General features: G+C 54.3%; 1 protein-coding gene across 3 annotated transcripts in view; it reads left to right on the top strand.

The window, feature by feature from the left end:
* Positions 1 to 16,374, top strand: part of TTC7A (tetratricopeptide repeat domain 7A) — a 129,791-nt gene that overhangs the window by 60,801 nt on the left and 52,616 nt on the right. For all 3 annotated transcript variants that reach the window (XM_019655863.1, XM_019655864.1, XM_019655865.1), the window contains 4 exons: positions 5,992 to 6,109; positions 7,294 to 7,351; positions 8,616 to 8,688; positions 12,000 to 12,160. In XM_019655863.1, coding sequence (XP_019511408.1) covers positions 5,992 to 6,109; positions 7,294 to 7,351; positions 8,616 to 8,688; positions 12,000 to 12,160 — 410 coding nt within the window. The remainder of the gene's footprint in view (positions 1 to 5,991; positions 6,110 to 7,293; positions 7,352 to 8,615; positions 8,689 to 11,999; positions 12,161 to 16,374) is intronic.

The raw sequence follows: 16,374 nt of genomic DNA, 5'->3' as shown, positions 1-16,374 counted from the left end.
TCTAGTAGCAGGGGACAGAAATCTGGGGGTGGACAATTTGGCCCAGGTTTCAGGAAGGGAGGCTGAAAGTGGGACATTTGAAAAACGAGTTGTGCTGGATGAAACCAGACTGGGTGGCCATGTGCCCAGAGGCGGAACACCTGCTGTCCCCAGGTCCTGTTCTATGCCCAGAGCCAGCATGGGACATCCCAGGCTGGGTCTGGGTCTACGAGCAAGGTTGTCCTTGGGTGAGGGTGGTAGGGAGAGGACCGGGCAGAGGGACCTACCTGCATGGTCACGTGCTGGTGGATGTGGGGTTCGCAGTGGGTTGGGAGCACCTGGAGCAGCTGTGGGATCAGGTGGGAGGTTCGGCCTGATGCTCCCATGGGTGACAGCAGTGTGTGGCAACCTCTGCTTTAGCATGGCCAGCATCCTACCAGGGTCCCCAGTCAGTTATTTGGGGCATAAGACAAAGGAGATGTAAATATTTTTTCATATCCCTCCCAACACAATTATTTAAAATTCATTTAATTTGAAAAGTGGAATCTTTTCTAGGAGGACTGGAGATGGGGGTGTGCATGTGTGCTGTGTGTCACGCACAGTAGGAGAAGGAGAGGAGGCTGTGAAACAGAAAAGCAGGCCATGCTCCTCTTTGGAAAGGTCTGTGATGCTGTATCTGAGCCTCTTCCCCTGAGGAAACAGTATGGATGGTAGGAAGAGTGCAGGCTCTAGAGGCAGAGAGGATAGGGTTCAAACCCTTGCCTACCCACTTAGTGCTGTGTGACTTTAGGGGAGTTGTCTGCCCTCTCTGTGCCTCATCTGTAACCTGGAAACAGTCACATCCACTATTATAGGTGGTCGTGAATACCAGAGCTGAGTAGTGTCCCTGCTTAGCACATTGCAGGTATCTGCTAAATGGCAGCTATCCCTGTCACAGCCCCTTCAAAATAGCAGGCTCTCAAAAAGGATGTACTTGTATGTTTTTGCCTTCGTTTTTCAGATGCAGGGGTGAGCAGAGCTAGGAAGATGGATTAAGTGTTTATGAGGCAGGGAAGAAAGAATGCCAGCTGTCCTGCACTAGCTTGTCGGAATTAGGAAGAGTGCTTCCCAGGAAGACAAAAGTGCATTTTCTAGAGCAGATCACAGCAGATTCTGGGCCCTGTGGGAAGGGCCTAAGGAGAAACTGGAGGTGCTCTTTAAACAAACTCTGCTGGCTCAGAAGTGACCTTTCTCTGGTTCCCAGAAAGGGAGGAGGAGGGTGAAGGTTCCAGGGGACCAGCCTTTTTGGCACCCTGCGGGATGAAGAAGGCAGCCCTAGAGATGGAAGGCAGCCTGAGCATGAGCAGAGTGTGCAGCCAAAGCCTGTCTGCATGGGGACCACATTAGGACAACTGGAGAGATTCAGGAACTTGTCAAGTCACAGGAACATTTTCCTTACTTACGGAAAGCAAACGCGAAGGGTCAACACATGATATCCTTCAGTGCATCCTCTCCCCAAAGGGTTAGAGAGGAGAAAAATGAACCACCGGGGGCAGCCATGAATTAGGCAGCTCAGAAAGAGTCAGATACAGAGTCAGGAGACCTGGGTTAGAAACTCAGTTTTGGAGCAGCCGGGTAGCTCAGTTAAGTTAAGAGCGCAGTGCTCACAACACCAAGGTTGCCAGTTCGATCCCCACATGGGCTGCTGAGCTGCACCCTCCACAACTAGATTGAAACAACTACTTGACTTGGAGCTGATGGGTCCTGTAAAAACACACTGTTCCCAATAAAAAGAAAAAAGAAAAAAAAATTAAATTATTTAAAGAAAGAAACTCAGTCCTGCCGCTTTCTAGCCAGGTGACCTTGGGTGGGTCTCCTAAGCTCCCTGTGCCTCAGAATCTTCAGCTGTGAAACATCACTCCATCAGGTGGCCTCTGTGCCAAGAAAGGCCAGGTAAGCACTAACTTGCTCTAGGGTCTCAAAGGAGGAAGAGGGTGAGGATCTCCCCCTGGGTTTTGTGGCAGCTATATGGCTGCCGTAGGTAAAGGAGGTATTAATAACCCCTTACCCTAGAAGTATTTTGGTGAACAAGGTGGCCCAGTGCTGTAACCTGAGCGAATCTTGCAGAAGCAGTGACCACAACTACAGAGTCACCAGCTGTTAACTTTTGATGCCACCGGAGGAAGTGTCTGGAGATTGGAAAAGACCGATGAGGTCCCAGGTGGGGAGAAAGATGGATAGGAGGGTTGTAGATGGGCCAGTGCTGGGCAGTTCAGTTAACCATTTGTTTTTCACATCGCAGGTTGATACACATAGGTTATGAAATAGAACTCTTTAAAAAAAAAATTGAAATAGACTATTAGAGAATAGGATAGAAAATATCAGAGTATATTACCCAGAGCAAGAAGAAGTGTTGTGAACTGTTAGTGGTTATATGTATGTGTGTCCTGGACCATGGGTTGGGGTCAGAATTTGACCAACCCGGCACAGTGGACACCCAGCTTGTCCTTGTGTAGAATCACTCCTGTTCTGTGACTAAAGGTTAGGGCAGAGACAAAAGGCAGGCAGTCATCTCCCCTCTCTGAATTCCAGGAGAGTCTTTGATGCCACTTCCTAGTTTGTCACTGAGACCATCTACTCAGATGGCACTTGCCACATCTATCAGGATGAGACTTAAAAAAATTCTGGAAGATTCAACTCATTACAGATATAAAATTACAACTAGTAGTAATAATAGTTTACATGTATTCAAGCACTGCTCTGAGCAGCCACCGTGGCTTGATCTCCTTCAGTCCTCCCAGCAACCCTATGAGGCAGATACTTGTTACCCCCATTTCATTGAAGAGGGAACTGAGGCACAGCAAAGTGAAATGACGTGCCACAGGTCACACAGTAAGCAGCTAAACCTGGACTTGAGGCGGCAAGTCTGGCCTCAGAGCTTGTGTTCTTAACTACTGGGCTGCCCTGTTCTCTGTGTAGGGAGCTATTCATAGGTGTGGAACTGACTCTGGACTTGGGTGGGATTATAGTTCTTCAGGATAGAGGGGGCAAAGCCAGATCCTCAAGGGCGTTAGGCATCCCACTCTTGTCTTAGATGAAGGGGAAGTGTGCATTTTATATATGAAATATATATATTTTAAAAACTAGTTTTTAAAATATATATCATATTTAAAATATACATACATAGATATTTTGAGGTTGTTTATCATATTACATATTGTCATACTTAACAGACTTGATGATATTTCTTTTCTTCATAATCACTGCATTGACTCCGCATGTAAAAAAGCTGCTTTGTTTCTGGTACTAGAAATCAAAATAGTGTTGGCCACGTAGGAAAACGGTACGTTGCAGCCTTGTGAGTTTGACCTGAGACAGATGCTGACATCATACTTAGATCATTTTAAACTACGTGGATAAGGCTGGCAAGTACTGGAGAAGGCATGCTACCGACCTGGGGGTCAGAGTAGACCACAAGTTGGACAAGATAAGGATGTATTCGCTTTTTAAAGCTAAAGGGTGGTGAGCTCAATTCAGAATACGATGTGTGTGAACTGGAGAGTAGCTTTTCCGTTTGCCAGTGATTGCTGAGCCTCGTTCTCAGCACCCTCTCTACGTGGGTTGCAGGAGGTAGAAACTGCTGTTTGCCAAGTAGAAGGACATGGCCATGGAAAGAGTGTTTACACATGAAATGCAGTAGGTTTCTGGATTCTTTTTGTAACTTTTACTTGGTGGTTTATTTTTAAAAGCCTGCTCCTTGTCAATGAGGCATAATGATGCCCAAAGACCATGTGTGAGATGAGCCGTGCCAGCAGTAGGGATATTAAGAAGGGGAAAGGTGCTATTTGCTCCCTTACTCTTCCCGTGGTGCCCCTTGTCCCCTCTCTGCCATGAGGCCTCCTTGGACAGCCCCAACCACACAATTGCCCCTCTTAGAGCTCCTGTATCCCCATGCCAGCCCCACACAGTGGAGCCTTAATTAAGAGCCGGCTTGCTCTGTGCGGCCTTGCCCTCCTCTGTCAGTTTGCAGGACTCCATGGGAGCTCACCAGGCATCCTGCTCCCTCGTCACTGGGCATTTCCAGGTGGGCCCAACACAGAGTCAGGTGCTACAGAGGCCTCAGTGGAGGTTTGTGGGGAGGAACAGTTGGAGTGGGGGGTGCAACTCCCCATTTTACAGACGAGGACCTTTGGGGAACAGAAACTGAGTGACTTGCGCAAAACCCCATGGCTGTCAGGTGCTGAGCCAGGATCGGAACCCATGTCGTGGCCGTGGGGAGGGGAGGGGGTTGTCCTCTCGTGCTTTTCTCTCAACCTGGCTCAGCCTCCTGAACCCTACTGACCCAGGTGCTCCAGGAGACAGATCTCAGTGTCTCCAGCCTTGGGCCCATCCAGCCAGTCAGAGCTGGTCAGCATGCAGCTGCAGGGTTTTCTGAGTTGCTGCCTCCCCTGAGCCCCAGCTCCTTGGCTCTGATGGTATCAGAGGCCCAGCTCTCTGAATTCCTCATGCTTTAATTGACCAGCTCACCAACCTGGAGGCAGCCTACTGCTCAGGCTAGCAGCTTGAGCTCGACCAGGAAGGGAGTGGAGGGCTGCCATACTCCGCATTTGTCAGAGATGGTGTTTGGACCACATAGGGATTCAGCCCTCCTCACCCATCTCTCTTTGGGCTGTCAGCTCACCCTCTCTGCCTCCCTTGTATTTTGGCTTTATTTTTTTCCCCTCTGGGCACTGACTAGGTTCTCTGCTCCATCAGCTTTTTTCTTGCACGTAGCTCACCACAGCTGCACCCAAATGGTGGACTCGGCTCAACTCGCTTCCCCACGCTGATGGCCTCTGTCTCAGCACCTCAACTCCACACTCCAAGAGTCTACCGGCACCGCCATCCCCTATTCCCCAGCTATGGCCAATGGTCAGGCTACAAAATGCACAGAGCTGCCTCTCTCCTGAGGGAGTAGAATGGGCCTAGGCAGGGACAGGGACAGGGGCAGGGTAGGGCACACGGGCTTAGGTGCCAGAAGCCAACTTAGATTTGACTCTGCCCCCTGGTTGACTGACTTCGTGGGCCTCTACTGGAGGAAGACACTCTGCACAAGGAGGCCTTGACATCTGGGTGGCAGTGGGCTTTGGGTATGATTGGTTCAGCCCCCTTGTTGGAGGCGGTACCCATTTTGTTCTTAGTGACAGGAACTCAAGTACACTGCCATATCCGGCATGTGGGCGGATGGACCTGGGAAGAGGGAGAGGGCATTTCTTGGAAGCCTGTGGGCTATGAGTGGGCACAGCTGAGACCCCCAGCTGCCCCCTGCCCCCTGGGGCCTGACTGTCATGGGTGCCCCAGAGTGCGTGAGAGGCCTGCCTTGTGTATGCCCCCTCTCTTCATGTCACATGTTGTATAGGATGATGTGTGCCCATGTGACCTGTGCCTATTGATCCCTTTCTAACTGGATTAGTCCCTCCCGCTTCCAGGACAAAAACAACCCCAGGCCTTTTTCCCCTGAAAAGTTCAAGCTCCCCATGTCAGGGAGCAAGCTCACAGGCAGAGCAGGAATGGCAGCCTGCTGGCTTTGCAGGGTGGACAGTGTCCCGCAGGCCCAGGCCCAGGCCCAGAGCCCTGCCTGCCCCTCTGCCCCGCCCCTGGCTCTTCTCTGATGAGCAGGGCAGGGACAGACACAGGTACCTACAGACGCCAGATGAGGAAAGGAGCTGGCAGACCGGCCTGGTCCTGGGTCCATGCTCTCAGCCGGACGCGGGTCCCTAGGGCAAGGAAAGCTTTCCCTGCAAGAGGCAGCGCCCTGACCTTGAGCACAAGGCCCCTGGGTGGGTAAAGAGGTCCAGGGAGTCACTGGTAGAGGTAACAGCTTTGATTCTTTCACTTGGGCTGTGTGGCCTCAGACAAGCTACCTGGCCTCTCTGGTTATGCTGCCCACACATGAGGAATTGTGGTTCTGAGTGACCCATGCTGGTGACTCAGTGGCCTGCATGCCAAGGCCAGCGAAGCTCTCCCACTGACCTTTGCCTCTCTTCTTTGCAGCTGGAGGAGGCGGAGCACTTTGCCACGATGGTGATCGACCTTGGCGAGGAAGCTGGGGAATTCCTCTCCAAGGGCTACCTGGCGCTGGGTCTCACCTACAGCCTGCAGGCCACTGACGGTGAGTTCAGGGCCTCAGAGCCTCTGTTGGGGGTGACTCAGCCCTCCTGATGGATTCCCAGGCATCTTGTTCCATCAGTGCCCACCTTCCAGCACATCTCCATCGACTCCTCTGGGATAGATGTGCACATGCGCACACCCCACCCCACCCCCCAGTCCCATTTCCACCCTTGCCCAGACTTCACCACTCCCGGGCATGCCTTTTGCATCAACCAGTCCTTCCCCCACTTCAAGGCCCAGCCCCAGCTCTCGGCAGAGTTGTGCTGACCTCTGCCTCTGGGACCCCTGTGGTGCTGGCAGCTGTAATGGGCCACTAGCCCTCACCCACATTCTGGCTCATTCTGATTCACCTTTACCCTCAGCACCACTGTGATTTTCCTGAGGTCTTTTAAATCCCCCTCCACGCATGACACAGGGCTGGGTACACAGCGAGTGTCTAATAAACACTTGTACTTGGCGGGTGGGTTCTACAGCTGCCACCCAGAGCCTGGCGTTCCCTCCCCAGCCCTGCCAGCTTAGCTGTGTGTCCCCCATAGGTCGGGCAGCCACCTGCTACTTCTGTATCCTTGCAGCTTCAGGGAAAGGGAGTGCTCCACTAAACCAAACCCAGAATAGGAATTGGCCCCCAAAAGTATGATAGAGGTTATGGGGGTGGGGGGGCTGGGATGAGGGAGTTAGGTTCAGTGGGTAAATACTTCCTGTTAGGGATAATGAAAAAGTTCTGCAGATGGAGATTGGTGATGGTTGAAGAACATGTGAATGTACTAATGCCACTGAGTTGTACACTTAAATTTTGTTAAAATGGTTAAAAAAGCAGCAGCAGCAGCCTCATGGGTAAGGAAGCCCAAGGAAGGATGTGGCCAGGTTGGAAGTAGGAACCTTTCTCTCGAGGCTCAGGCCTGTGAGAGGGTCAGGCTGGCCCAGGTGGCAAAGGCCAGGGAGTGGAAAGACCTGGTGTGCCAAGAACCATGCCAGGAGCCTGGGGCGGGGAGGACCCCCACCCCCGGTAACCAAGGTGATGGGTGGCATCAGTCTGGAGCTGCTTGAGTGCAGGATTTGCCAGACAGGGACCAGTGGGGCCTCTCCCGGCACAGCCTGTGTGCCCCGGGGTGGGACAGGGCTGGGTCGGCACCTTCCATACCCCCTGAGCACCCCTCATGTCTGTCTCCATCCTGTCTCCTGCAGCAACTCTGAAATGCAAGCAGGATGAATTGCACCGGAAAGCACTGCAGACACTGGAGAGGTGAGGAGGGCTCGAATCTTGTCGAGGCACGAGGTGGCCCATGCATATACTTGATCTCAGTGGGCTCTGGTGTAGACAGAGCCAAGGTTTATGATCCCACGTTATTGATCAGGAAACCGAGGCTCTGAGAGCTCACACAGGAATTAGAGACAGGCCTTTGGGCTTGGGCGGGTGGCTCGAGCCTTTCAACACTGGTGGACTGTCCCCCCCTAACCCAGGCGGAGTGCCAGCCCTCCTGAGCTCAGGGCTCTATAATGGGAATAATGGCCCCTTATTGTTGCGATAATTTCCTGAAGTAAAGCAGGAAAAGCACCTTGCACAGTCCCTTCCCTATAGCAGGAGCTCAAAAATGGTGTTTGCCTCCTCCAACCCCTCCCCAGTTCGAGGGCTGTGAGGACCCCCCCCACCTCCAGTCCTCACAGAGACTTCCTGGCAGCCCAAGGTCTGAAGAGATGGGGTGGGAGGGTAAGAGGCGGAGGAAACCCTCCCCCAGCGGTGGCCCGCCCTTCCTCAGACCCATCCTTGCTGAGCCCCTCTCTTTACCACAGCCCTGGGTCCCCCTGAGCATCCTTTCCCACTCCTTCCTCTGGCCCTTCCTCAGAGCCCGTGTATGTCTTGTCCCCCACCCCTCAACCCCCTAGTACTGATGTGGAAGCTGCCAAGCAGGGACCTGCCCTGGACTCCTGCTGCCAGGTTCTTCGGAACATGTATCACATCCAACTGCCTTCTGGGGCAGGTTGTTCCCAAACCCAGGGAGGCCCAAGAGTCCCATCCTGGCCAACCTTCTCTGAGTGCCCAGGGTGGGGGCACATTCCTTCCGTCCCCTGCCACCTCTTCATTCCCAAGCCTTCTTGCCCATAGAGGCCATTCCCAGCCCCTCCACCCTCAGAGAGGTGTCCCCTTCTGTCCTATAGTGGAGAGGGCAGGCTCCAGGCTCTACAACGCCACAGCAGGGCCACAGCCAGCCCAACAGCTGTCCAGAGGAGAGGAGCTTCCCCCCACCCCCCAATGCTACCCCTCCCAGACGGCCCCCCACCGCAGCCAGAGCCAGCCCTCTAGGAGCCTGCTGTTCCTGCCTTCAGATGCCTGTGGCTTTCGGCCCGAGCCGTCATCTCCTGGCTGGGTACCTCCCCAAGAGGGGCCAGGAAGAATCCCGGACATTTTGCCCTGCAGCACCCAGCACACGTGGCATACTGGAGGCCCCTGTCACACAATGGTTGCTCAACCATTGGTGACTGACTTGGTGCTGCTTTTCCCCATACAGAGCCCAGCAGCTGGCGCCTGGCGACCCCCAGGTCATCCTCTATGTCTCCCTGCAGCTGGCCCTCGTCCGACAGGTGGGTCCTCACAGTTTCTAACCCTCAGGTCTCTGGGGGCTGCTGATCTTCTCCTGGCACCACTGCTTTTACTGGCTGTGTGACGCTTTGCAAGTGACTTGACCTCTCTGAGCCTCTATTTCCTTATCTAGATGAGCACCTTCATACAGGGACCTAGTAAGGATTAAGTCAGATAATGTGGTAAAGCCCCTGGCCCATGGTGGGCACATGGTGGGCAGATTATTCTCTGCCCTCCCTTCCCCTAGAATGTGGCAGACTCCCGAGAAGCTGACAAGTGACCCCAGTAAGCATGGTGTTCTCACCTACCACCAGGCTTTCCCTAAGTATCTAGGGGAGCACAGTGATTGGCCCATGGACTGTTTATTTCACCCCAAAACTTTTTCCTGACCCTGTGGACACCACTGCCAGGCTTCGCCTCTGGGGCCTGATGGGAGCCTCCTACCCACTGACCACCTTCGCCCCACTGGGACCACCACCACCACCCACGGCTCTCCAGGCCAACCCGCCTTCCTTCCCCAAGTGGAGCAGCTGAGCTGTTGGTGCCAGGAGGACACTGGTCTGTCCCAGGAGTGAGGCCGGATGGTCGTCCACCCAGTGGGTTCTTTTTCAGGACAGAGCCAGTGCTCCCACCCCCAGGCCCTTCAGAGTCTCTTCTTCACACGTGTGTTGGTCCTCAGCCTGGTGTTCTGTATCTATACCTGGCCTCTGATGCAGGGCCTCTTGATGGCTTTGGCCCCATAAGTGTGGACCCTGGATTGCCTGGGGACCGCAGACAAGCCTCGACTCCCGCAGCACAGCCCTCCTCACCTGCACTGGCGCGGACATGGCTGGGTTCCACACTGTTGGGGAGAAGCCAACAGAGTCCCCATCTGCTCGTGGTTAGGTGATGGGCAGCCCTGGCTACCATGGGTGCTGCTGTATTCCCAGCTCCCACTGGCCTGGGTGAGCCCTACATCTGATGGGGAGGGTGCCCTTGGTCCCATTTTAGACCTGCAGTCCTGAGCTTAGTCTTTGGGCACTGTCCCAGCCAGCACCGAACCCAGGTGTCTGACCCAGAGCCCACCCTGCTCCAGTTAAGAAACCCCAAGTGGCTCTGAGTATCCTGTTCCCCTGTTCCGTTTGGAGACAGGGCACATGGACCCTTGTCCAACAGCCAGGTGGTTGGTCTTACTGGTCTGTGTCAACTTCTGGCCTCTGGTCTCATCTCCAGTTTGTTCAGAGCTGTTTCTCCAGGCTGTCAGGTTGCTGTATGCCTCACCTAACGCTCAACCCTGCATCAGCTTGACTTTCCCCGTCACTACACTCTGACTGTCATTGCTGGGACCCTTCCCTCTCACCCTAAGCCCAAACCCTTGTCCCGGTGCTCGTGTGTGCCCTGGCCTGACTTGTCACTCATCATCACTGTATTTCTGAGTCACTCGGTCTCCTTCTCTGGGTTCTCTGTCTCAGCCATTTTCTCCCCAGCAGCCCTGCTGTCCTTTCTGCTCCTTCTCTCCCTTCTTGTACCCACCCCTTCCCCTAGCTTACTTCACCCCTCCTCCGCCTCTAGACTGTAGCTGACTGCCCCAGCCCCTCCCCCCACTATGCTCGTGGCTCCTGACATCCAGGTCCTGACTGAGGCACTTGGTACCTCTGTGCTGCTCTCTCCAGGAACATCAGTCTGGGGAGGCCAGTTAGCTCAGTTGGTTAGAGTGCAGGCTCATAACACCAAGGTTGCCAGTTTGATCCCCACATGGGCCACTGAAATGCGCCCTCCACAACTAGATTGGAACAACTACTTGACTTGGAGCTGATGGGTCCTGGAAAAACACAGTGTTCCTCAATAATAATAATAATATTATAATAATAATAATAAATCAGTCTGCTCTGGTGTTCCCAGGAACATGGTTAGAAAGATACCTGAGACCACTTTACTTTTTAGCCCTCTGTAAAAGAACCAGTACTTTTCTTGCCAGTCAAGTTCATGGTAAAGCTTTGGTGATACATTTTTCAATATCTTTAGTTATTCAGCTACCTCTGGTGAATGGTATATTTTGTCCCGAAGAGATGGCTAAGCCAGGTCGGTGGAGCCTGGCCTCCAGTTTCCTTGAGGACCCCAGATCTTGGTCGCATCCGGGGGTCAAGGGCCCCTGAATGGACTCTAAGCTGGACCTGGCCTGCCTGGATCGCAGGCCACTGGCCCATCCTGCCCAGAGCATGTATGGCTGCTCGAGCGATGACAGCTGTGGGTTTGGATACCCAGCCCAGGATAATAGGGTCCATTCTGCAGAATCACTGGGGCAGGAGTAGCCTCGGGGAGGCATAGGTAAGCCAAGTTGGCATCCACACTGACCTTAGCTTCCTCCTTCCCTTTCCTTGACCTTTCCACAAAGGTAGGTCCCCACGGGAGGATTCTGGGCCTGGCACTGCCCACAGCCTGTGCAGAGGCTGGGTGGAGACCAGGCAGGGGCCAGGCACATGGGAACCCAAGGCCCCAGCTGGCCTGCACCATAGGCCCTCAAGGAGCAAGCGGGGGCTACTGTCTGAGGTTTGAAAAGGAGCAAGACTTTCTAAAAAGACTCACGAGGCTGCAGGGAGGATGTGGATAGATCCCAGGAGCTGTTGCCACTGCCAGGCCTGAGAACAAACATCCCTCAGGACTAGAAGGAAGAATCTTACCTGGCCATTCGGGACCTGGCTTTGGGGGCTTGAAGAGGGAAACTCACAGTTTCCAATGTGTGCAGTACTCCGCACACTTGTCCTATGTTGTCTCGTGCTCTCAGCCACTGTAATGGGTATGACTATTACCCTCATTTTGCAGCATAAGAACTGCAGCTCAGAGAGATGAAGTCCCTTCCTAAGGCACCAGCTAGGACATGGTTGAGCTGGGATCCATGCCCCCATTTGACCCCAGAGCCCAAGCTCTTGCCACTGAGCCGCTGAGTAGGAGGGGCATTTGTCTGTTGGCCCCTGTCACTGCATGGACAGGTTCAGAGAAGAGGGCCTGGCCACCTTTAGGTCTGTAGCTAGTGGTCTGGTGGCCTCCTCTTGTAGCCCCCACCCCTCTGGTTTAGGAAATGCATCCACCTAGATCCTTTGTGCTGCACCGTACATCTGTTCCTCTTTACTCCCAAGTGAGGGCAGCAGTGGCTTCCTGGGCCTGACTTGGGGCAGCAGATCCCTCTTGCCATGTGATTTGGGGGCATTATCAGATCACCAGCCCTGCTCCCCAGTGCCCAGGGTCTCGCCTGAGTCTGGCGCTTGGCACCAAAGTCCCAGGGGCAGGTGTGGGCCTTGGGGTAGGTCACTAAGTGCGCAGTTTTCTCTGGCAGATCTCCAGCGCCATGGAGCAGCTGCAGGAGGCCCTGAAAGTGTGCAGGGATGATGCCAATGCCCTCCACCTGCTGGCACTCCTCTTCTCCGCCCAGAAACACTACCAGCACGCACTGGACGTCATCAACATGGCCATCACGGAGTACCCGGAGTACTTCAGGTGAGTTCCCCGTGGGCACTGCTGGGCTGGGGGGGCTGGCCGGCCACAGACACAGGTGTCCATGCACAACCGGCCAGCCAACACACGCTGATTAAGCACCCACTGCCTGCGCACTCCCTGGCTGGAGAGTCGAGGCAAGGCAAGGACCTCTAGGGCCGGAGAATGGCCCTAGTGTTCTGTGCCCAGAGGTTCGAGGTGGGAGGGTGAGCTCTGTGCAGTACCTGTGGGCCCCACTGGGGCTTCGTGGGCCCCAGAGGGGCAGTGCTTGAACACACGAGCTCAGGTTGCATCCCCCCCCCGCCCCCCCGCCGTGGGCTCTGCATGAGTGTCGTGGGTACGCTAACTTGTGTAACTTCATCATAACCCTGGCACAAGCAGTCAAGTATGGGATTCTTAACACTGGCTGAGCTGGTGGAGGCCAAGGGAACCATCCTCCTGCCTCAAAGCAGGCCAGCAGGCATTAGGGGGACGGCGTTGTCTCCCTCTAGGGTAGACCTGGCCTCTCCCTCCATTCTCTGCACACTCCCACTTACCACATCACCCAGTTGGCCCTCTCTGGGGAGCAGGGTTCATGCTGCTCTTGGCATAGGTGGTGGTGGTGGGTGGGGCAGGACCAGGCTCTCCTGCCTGCCCCTACCTTGCACAGAGGACCTGCTGCCACCCAACCAGGTCTCTGGGGACAGGAGCCATGCTGGGCTAGCTGAGGCAGGAGGGTACGTTGTTCTGCAGGAGGGAATGCGGGGGAGGCCGGCTTGATTTCTGCGCCTCTTCCCTCGTCAGGGGACACTGGGTATAGTGGCCCTTGTTTCTCTGAATCCTGTAATCCCAGCATGGGGGGGCCTCTTGGCACCCCACTCCTACCATGTCCTGCCTTAGGGTCTGATGGAGGGCCATTTAGAACCAGCCAGAGGCTATCTTCCTGCAGACAGCAGATAAAAGCATGGTCCCGGCTATGCTGAAGTGATTCACACCGGCAGTGAAAACAGGCTCACAAAGAATTAGGGGAAACGGATGGGTGTCTCAGCCATGAGAGGTGATGTTGCAGTTGTCCCATCCCAGGGGTGTTCCCTTGATGCAAGGGGCCTGTCCATTCCTAGCCCATCAGGGGCAGAGCTGCCCCTGGAGGCAAGGCTCAGGTTTTCCTGTGCCTTTTGTCCTCCGTCGGAGGAGCCAAGAGTGGCTTGGCTTGTGGACGTCGCTGGGAATGGCTTCCTGCTCACCAAGGCTCAAGAAAGGTGCTTTGGAAGCAGCAGAGTGTCCTGACCATAAGCCCCCCAGTGTGCCCCACTGAAGAGGGAGTCCAGTTGGAAGAGGCCACGGGTGGGTGTTCATCCTGCAGGTCAGCCTGCTTACCTGAGACCAGACTGACCCTCTGCCAGCAGCACCCTGGGTCATGACCCCGCCTATCCAACCGACATCCTGGCCCAGGTGTGTCCCAGCTGCCCATAACCAGGTGTAAGCAAAGACAATGCGTGGCCAACTCAACATAAGCCCATTATTTGTGTTAAGAAGACGTCCTTTATTCTGGACTTCCGACCCTGCATTTGAGAGATTATTAAAATTGATATCAGTTCACTTTAAAAGGCGGGTAGCTTAGGGAATGCTAAAACAGATAAAAAGGTACATGTGGACAAGGGATTAGTTACCTTGTCTCATTAATCCCAAGTACAATACGGCAAGACTTACTGTGTAGACATTTATTTTTCACTTTTATTGAACGTGCACAAAGGACAAAGGTCCTCCTTTTTCAGTACCAGCTACCTTGCTTTTCTCCAGGCTCACCTGTATGGCAGGGTCTGACCCACTGTCTGCTGCTGGCCATGCGCGTGAGTGTGTGCATGGGCACATATACAGACAACTGTGTGTGGTGGATTGTCAGGCTTCGGTGGAAAGAAAGGCTTAGAATTCTGGAGTGGGGAGGAGGCTCCCCACCTGGCACCTGGATGAGAGTGTGTGTCACAGAAGGCACAAGAGGCCAGGCCAGGCATCAGACGTTGTTTTATCAGCATGTCCTTTTTCCAAGTGAAATCTTCCATGTAAATTGAGACTATGAACAGATAGGAGCAGAGCTTTCCTGATGGAAATACGGGAAGGGGATTCACAAAGGCTGCGCACTCGGCCCCTGGTCCCAGCTCTGGCATCCTACTGCATAGCGTCTTCTTCCTAACTTCTGGAATGCCTGCTGTCTGCTGGCAGAATCACCTCCTCTGGCCTGATGTGGGGAGGCTAATACCGCTCTTGGAAAATCTGTGTGAAGCCCATGCTGTGCAAGGCACTGCGGGAGTGATGCAGGGACTGAGGCAGGGACGTGGGGGGCTCCTTGGCTCTCTCTCACCACCTCCAGCCTATCCAAGGAAGCTGCCCCCTGTGGCTCCTTAGTCTTCCCTCCTTTTATTGGCAGTGTGTGCCCCTCCCCCAGTGCACTCTTCACCCCTCCCCCTTCCCTCCCATCTCATTCAGGTGCCCCACTCCTTCCCTAGGAAATGCTTCCTTCACTGAAAGCATCTTCATGGGGGGCAGAGGAGGTGGCCCTTGCTGGGAGGTTGGTGACTCCCCCTGGAGGCCCACGGGTGGACTCGTGGGCCTCTAAAACGCCTGAACTGGAACTCTTAAGATTTGCACTGTATGCATGCATCTGGGGTAATGGCTTTCAGCAGACCCTCAGCAGGATCCTAAACCCAAAAAAGGTGCAGACTGTGCTGTTGGTCCATTTGTAGGATAATCGTGTCCCTCTTTGTCAGCTGTGTCTGCACTTCTGCAGGCAGGAGCCTTCTAAAGGGGCAGCCCCCGCCATGGGAGCAGAGCTCCCCCATCCAGACATGCACCGCAGAGCCACTGAGGAGCCCCAGGGGCTGGTGCTGTGGGGCCAGCAGCGGGAAGACCACTCCGAGGTCCGAGCCCAAGGAAGGAAAACGTTTGTGTCTCATCCCCAGAGGCCTCCTCAGGGCTCTTCCGTTCCTGTCACTACAGAGAGGCCTGCTGTGAAGCATTTGGTGACTAGAGCATCCCATCCCCTGTGGGGCCTCACTCTGCGAAGTCTGCCCTTTGGGGTCAGGGGTATAGAGAAGCAGTGCAGGTTCTTTATCTGTGTCACCATGAGCCCCTCACGTCCATGACCATGAGGAACTCATGGTCTTGATCTGAGCTAGCCCTTAAGGCTGCATAACTAACTGGAAACAATAAAGGGGCCTTCTGACCTCAAGAACTGTGAGAGAATACATTTCTGTTGTCTTAGGCAAAAAAAAAAGAAAGAAAGAAAGAAATTCCACCTTAAAGTGTGTGTGTGTGGGGGGGGGGGGGGGGGGGGAGTGGGGGTAGAAAATCTACCTACCACATAGCTCTGGAGTGACCGTAGCGTATGACCATGTCTCTTTGCAAATAAATCAATAGTATTTCCCACAGGTGAAACCTCGGAGTACAGAAGCCCATGGGTTATTAGCAGGATATGTCATTGAGTCCCTTGCTGGTCAGGGATCACTGAAAATGTCATTACTCTTCAATGGAAACGGCATCCTGCTTCTCCAGCTGCTCCTTGCATTGCGAACAAGCTGTGTGGCTCCAGCAGTTGCCATGGCAGTTAATTAAATGACCAGTTCAGTAGCTATCACTGCCACAAAACACAAAAACCCAAACCCCCTTCGCCCTGACCTCGGCATCCCCAACAAGGTCTACATATTCGCGGGGCACTTCCAGGGCCGTAGTCTGGATCTGTCTCCAAGGAGGACCTCCCCATCGCCTGAGGCCCTTTAGAGACTCTGCCTTTTTGCAGAGTCTGCCTTAGTGAAGGAAGAGGTGGCGAGACCAGTGTCCGGGCGGAGGAGACCTGGCGCAGGGGAGGGTGTCGGTGCATGCCGTAGACCCCCTTCCACAGGAGCTTATCCCCATGAGAGCCGTGCCTGTCCCTTACCTGTGTCCCCTCCACCAGCGTTCTCCTCCTTTCCATTTTCTCATCTGCCACAAGACTGACATCTGTCCTGCATCTCTCTGCTTCCAAGGTCTATTGGAGGCTCAGGCAAGAGAAGGTCTCGCAGTCTGTTTACAACCGTGTTGAGGGGCAGCAGTGTGAAGGGGTCTGGAAGACAGACCACAAACTCTGTAAACTGCAACACAGGACCTGGAGGGCAGTGCATGTGGGCCGGGAGGTGGAGGAGGGTGCGCTGTGTGTGGGGGGGGGGCGAGGAGACAGAAGCAGGAACCCTCTGTGAACGTTTTTT

The sequence above is a fragment of the Hipposideros armiger genome, unplaced genomic scaffold, assembly GCF_001890085.2.
Source record: "Hipposideros armiger isolate ML-2016 unplaced genomic scaffold, ASM189008v1 scaffold_248, whole genome shotgun sequence".
Classification (NCBI taxonomy): domain Eukaryota; kingdom Metazoa; phylum Chordata; class Mammalia; order Chiroptera; family Hipposideridae; genus Hipposideros; species Hipposideros armiger.
This window is presented reverse-complemented; position numbering and strand designations above follow the sequence as displayed.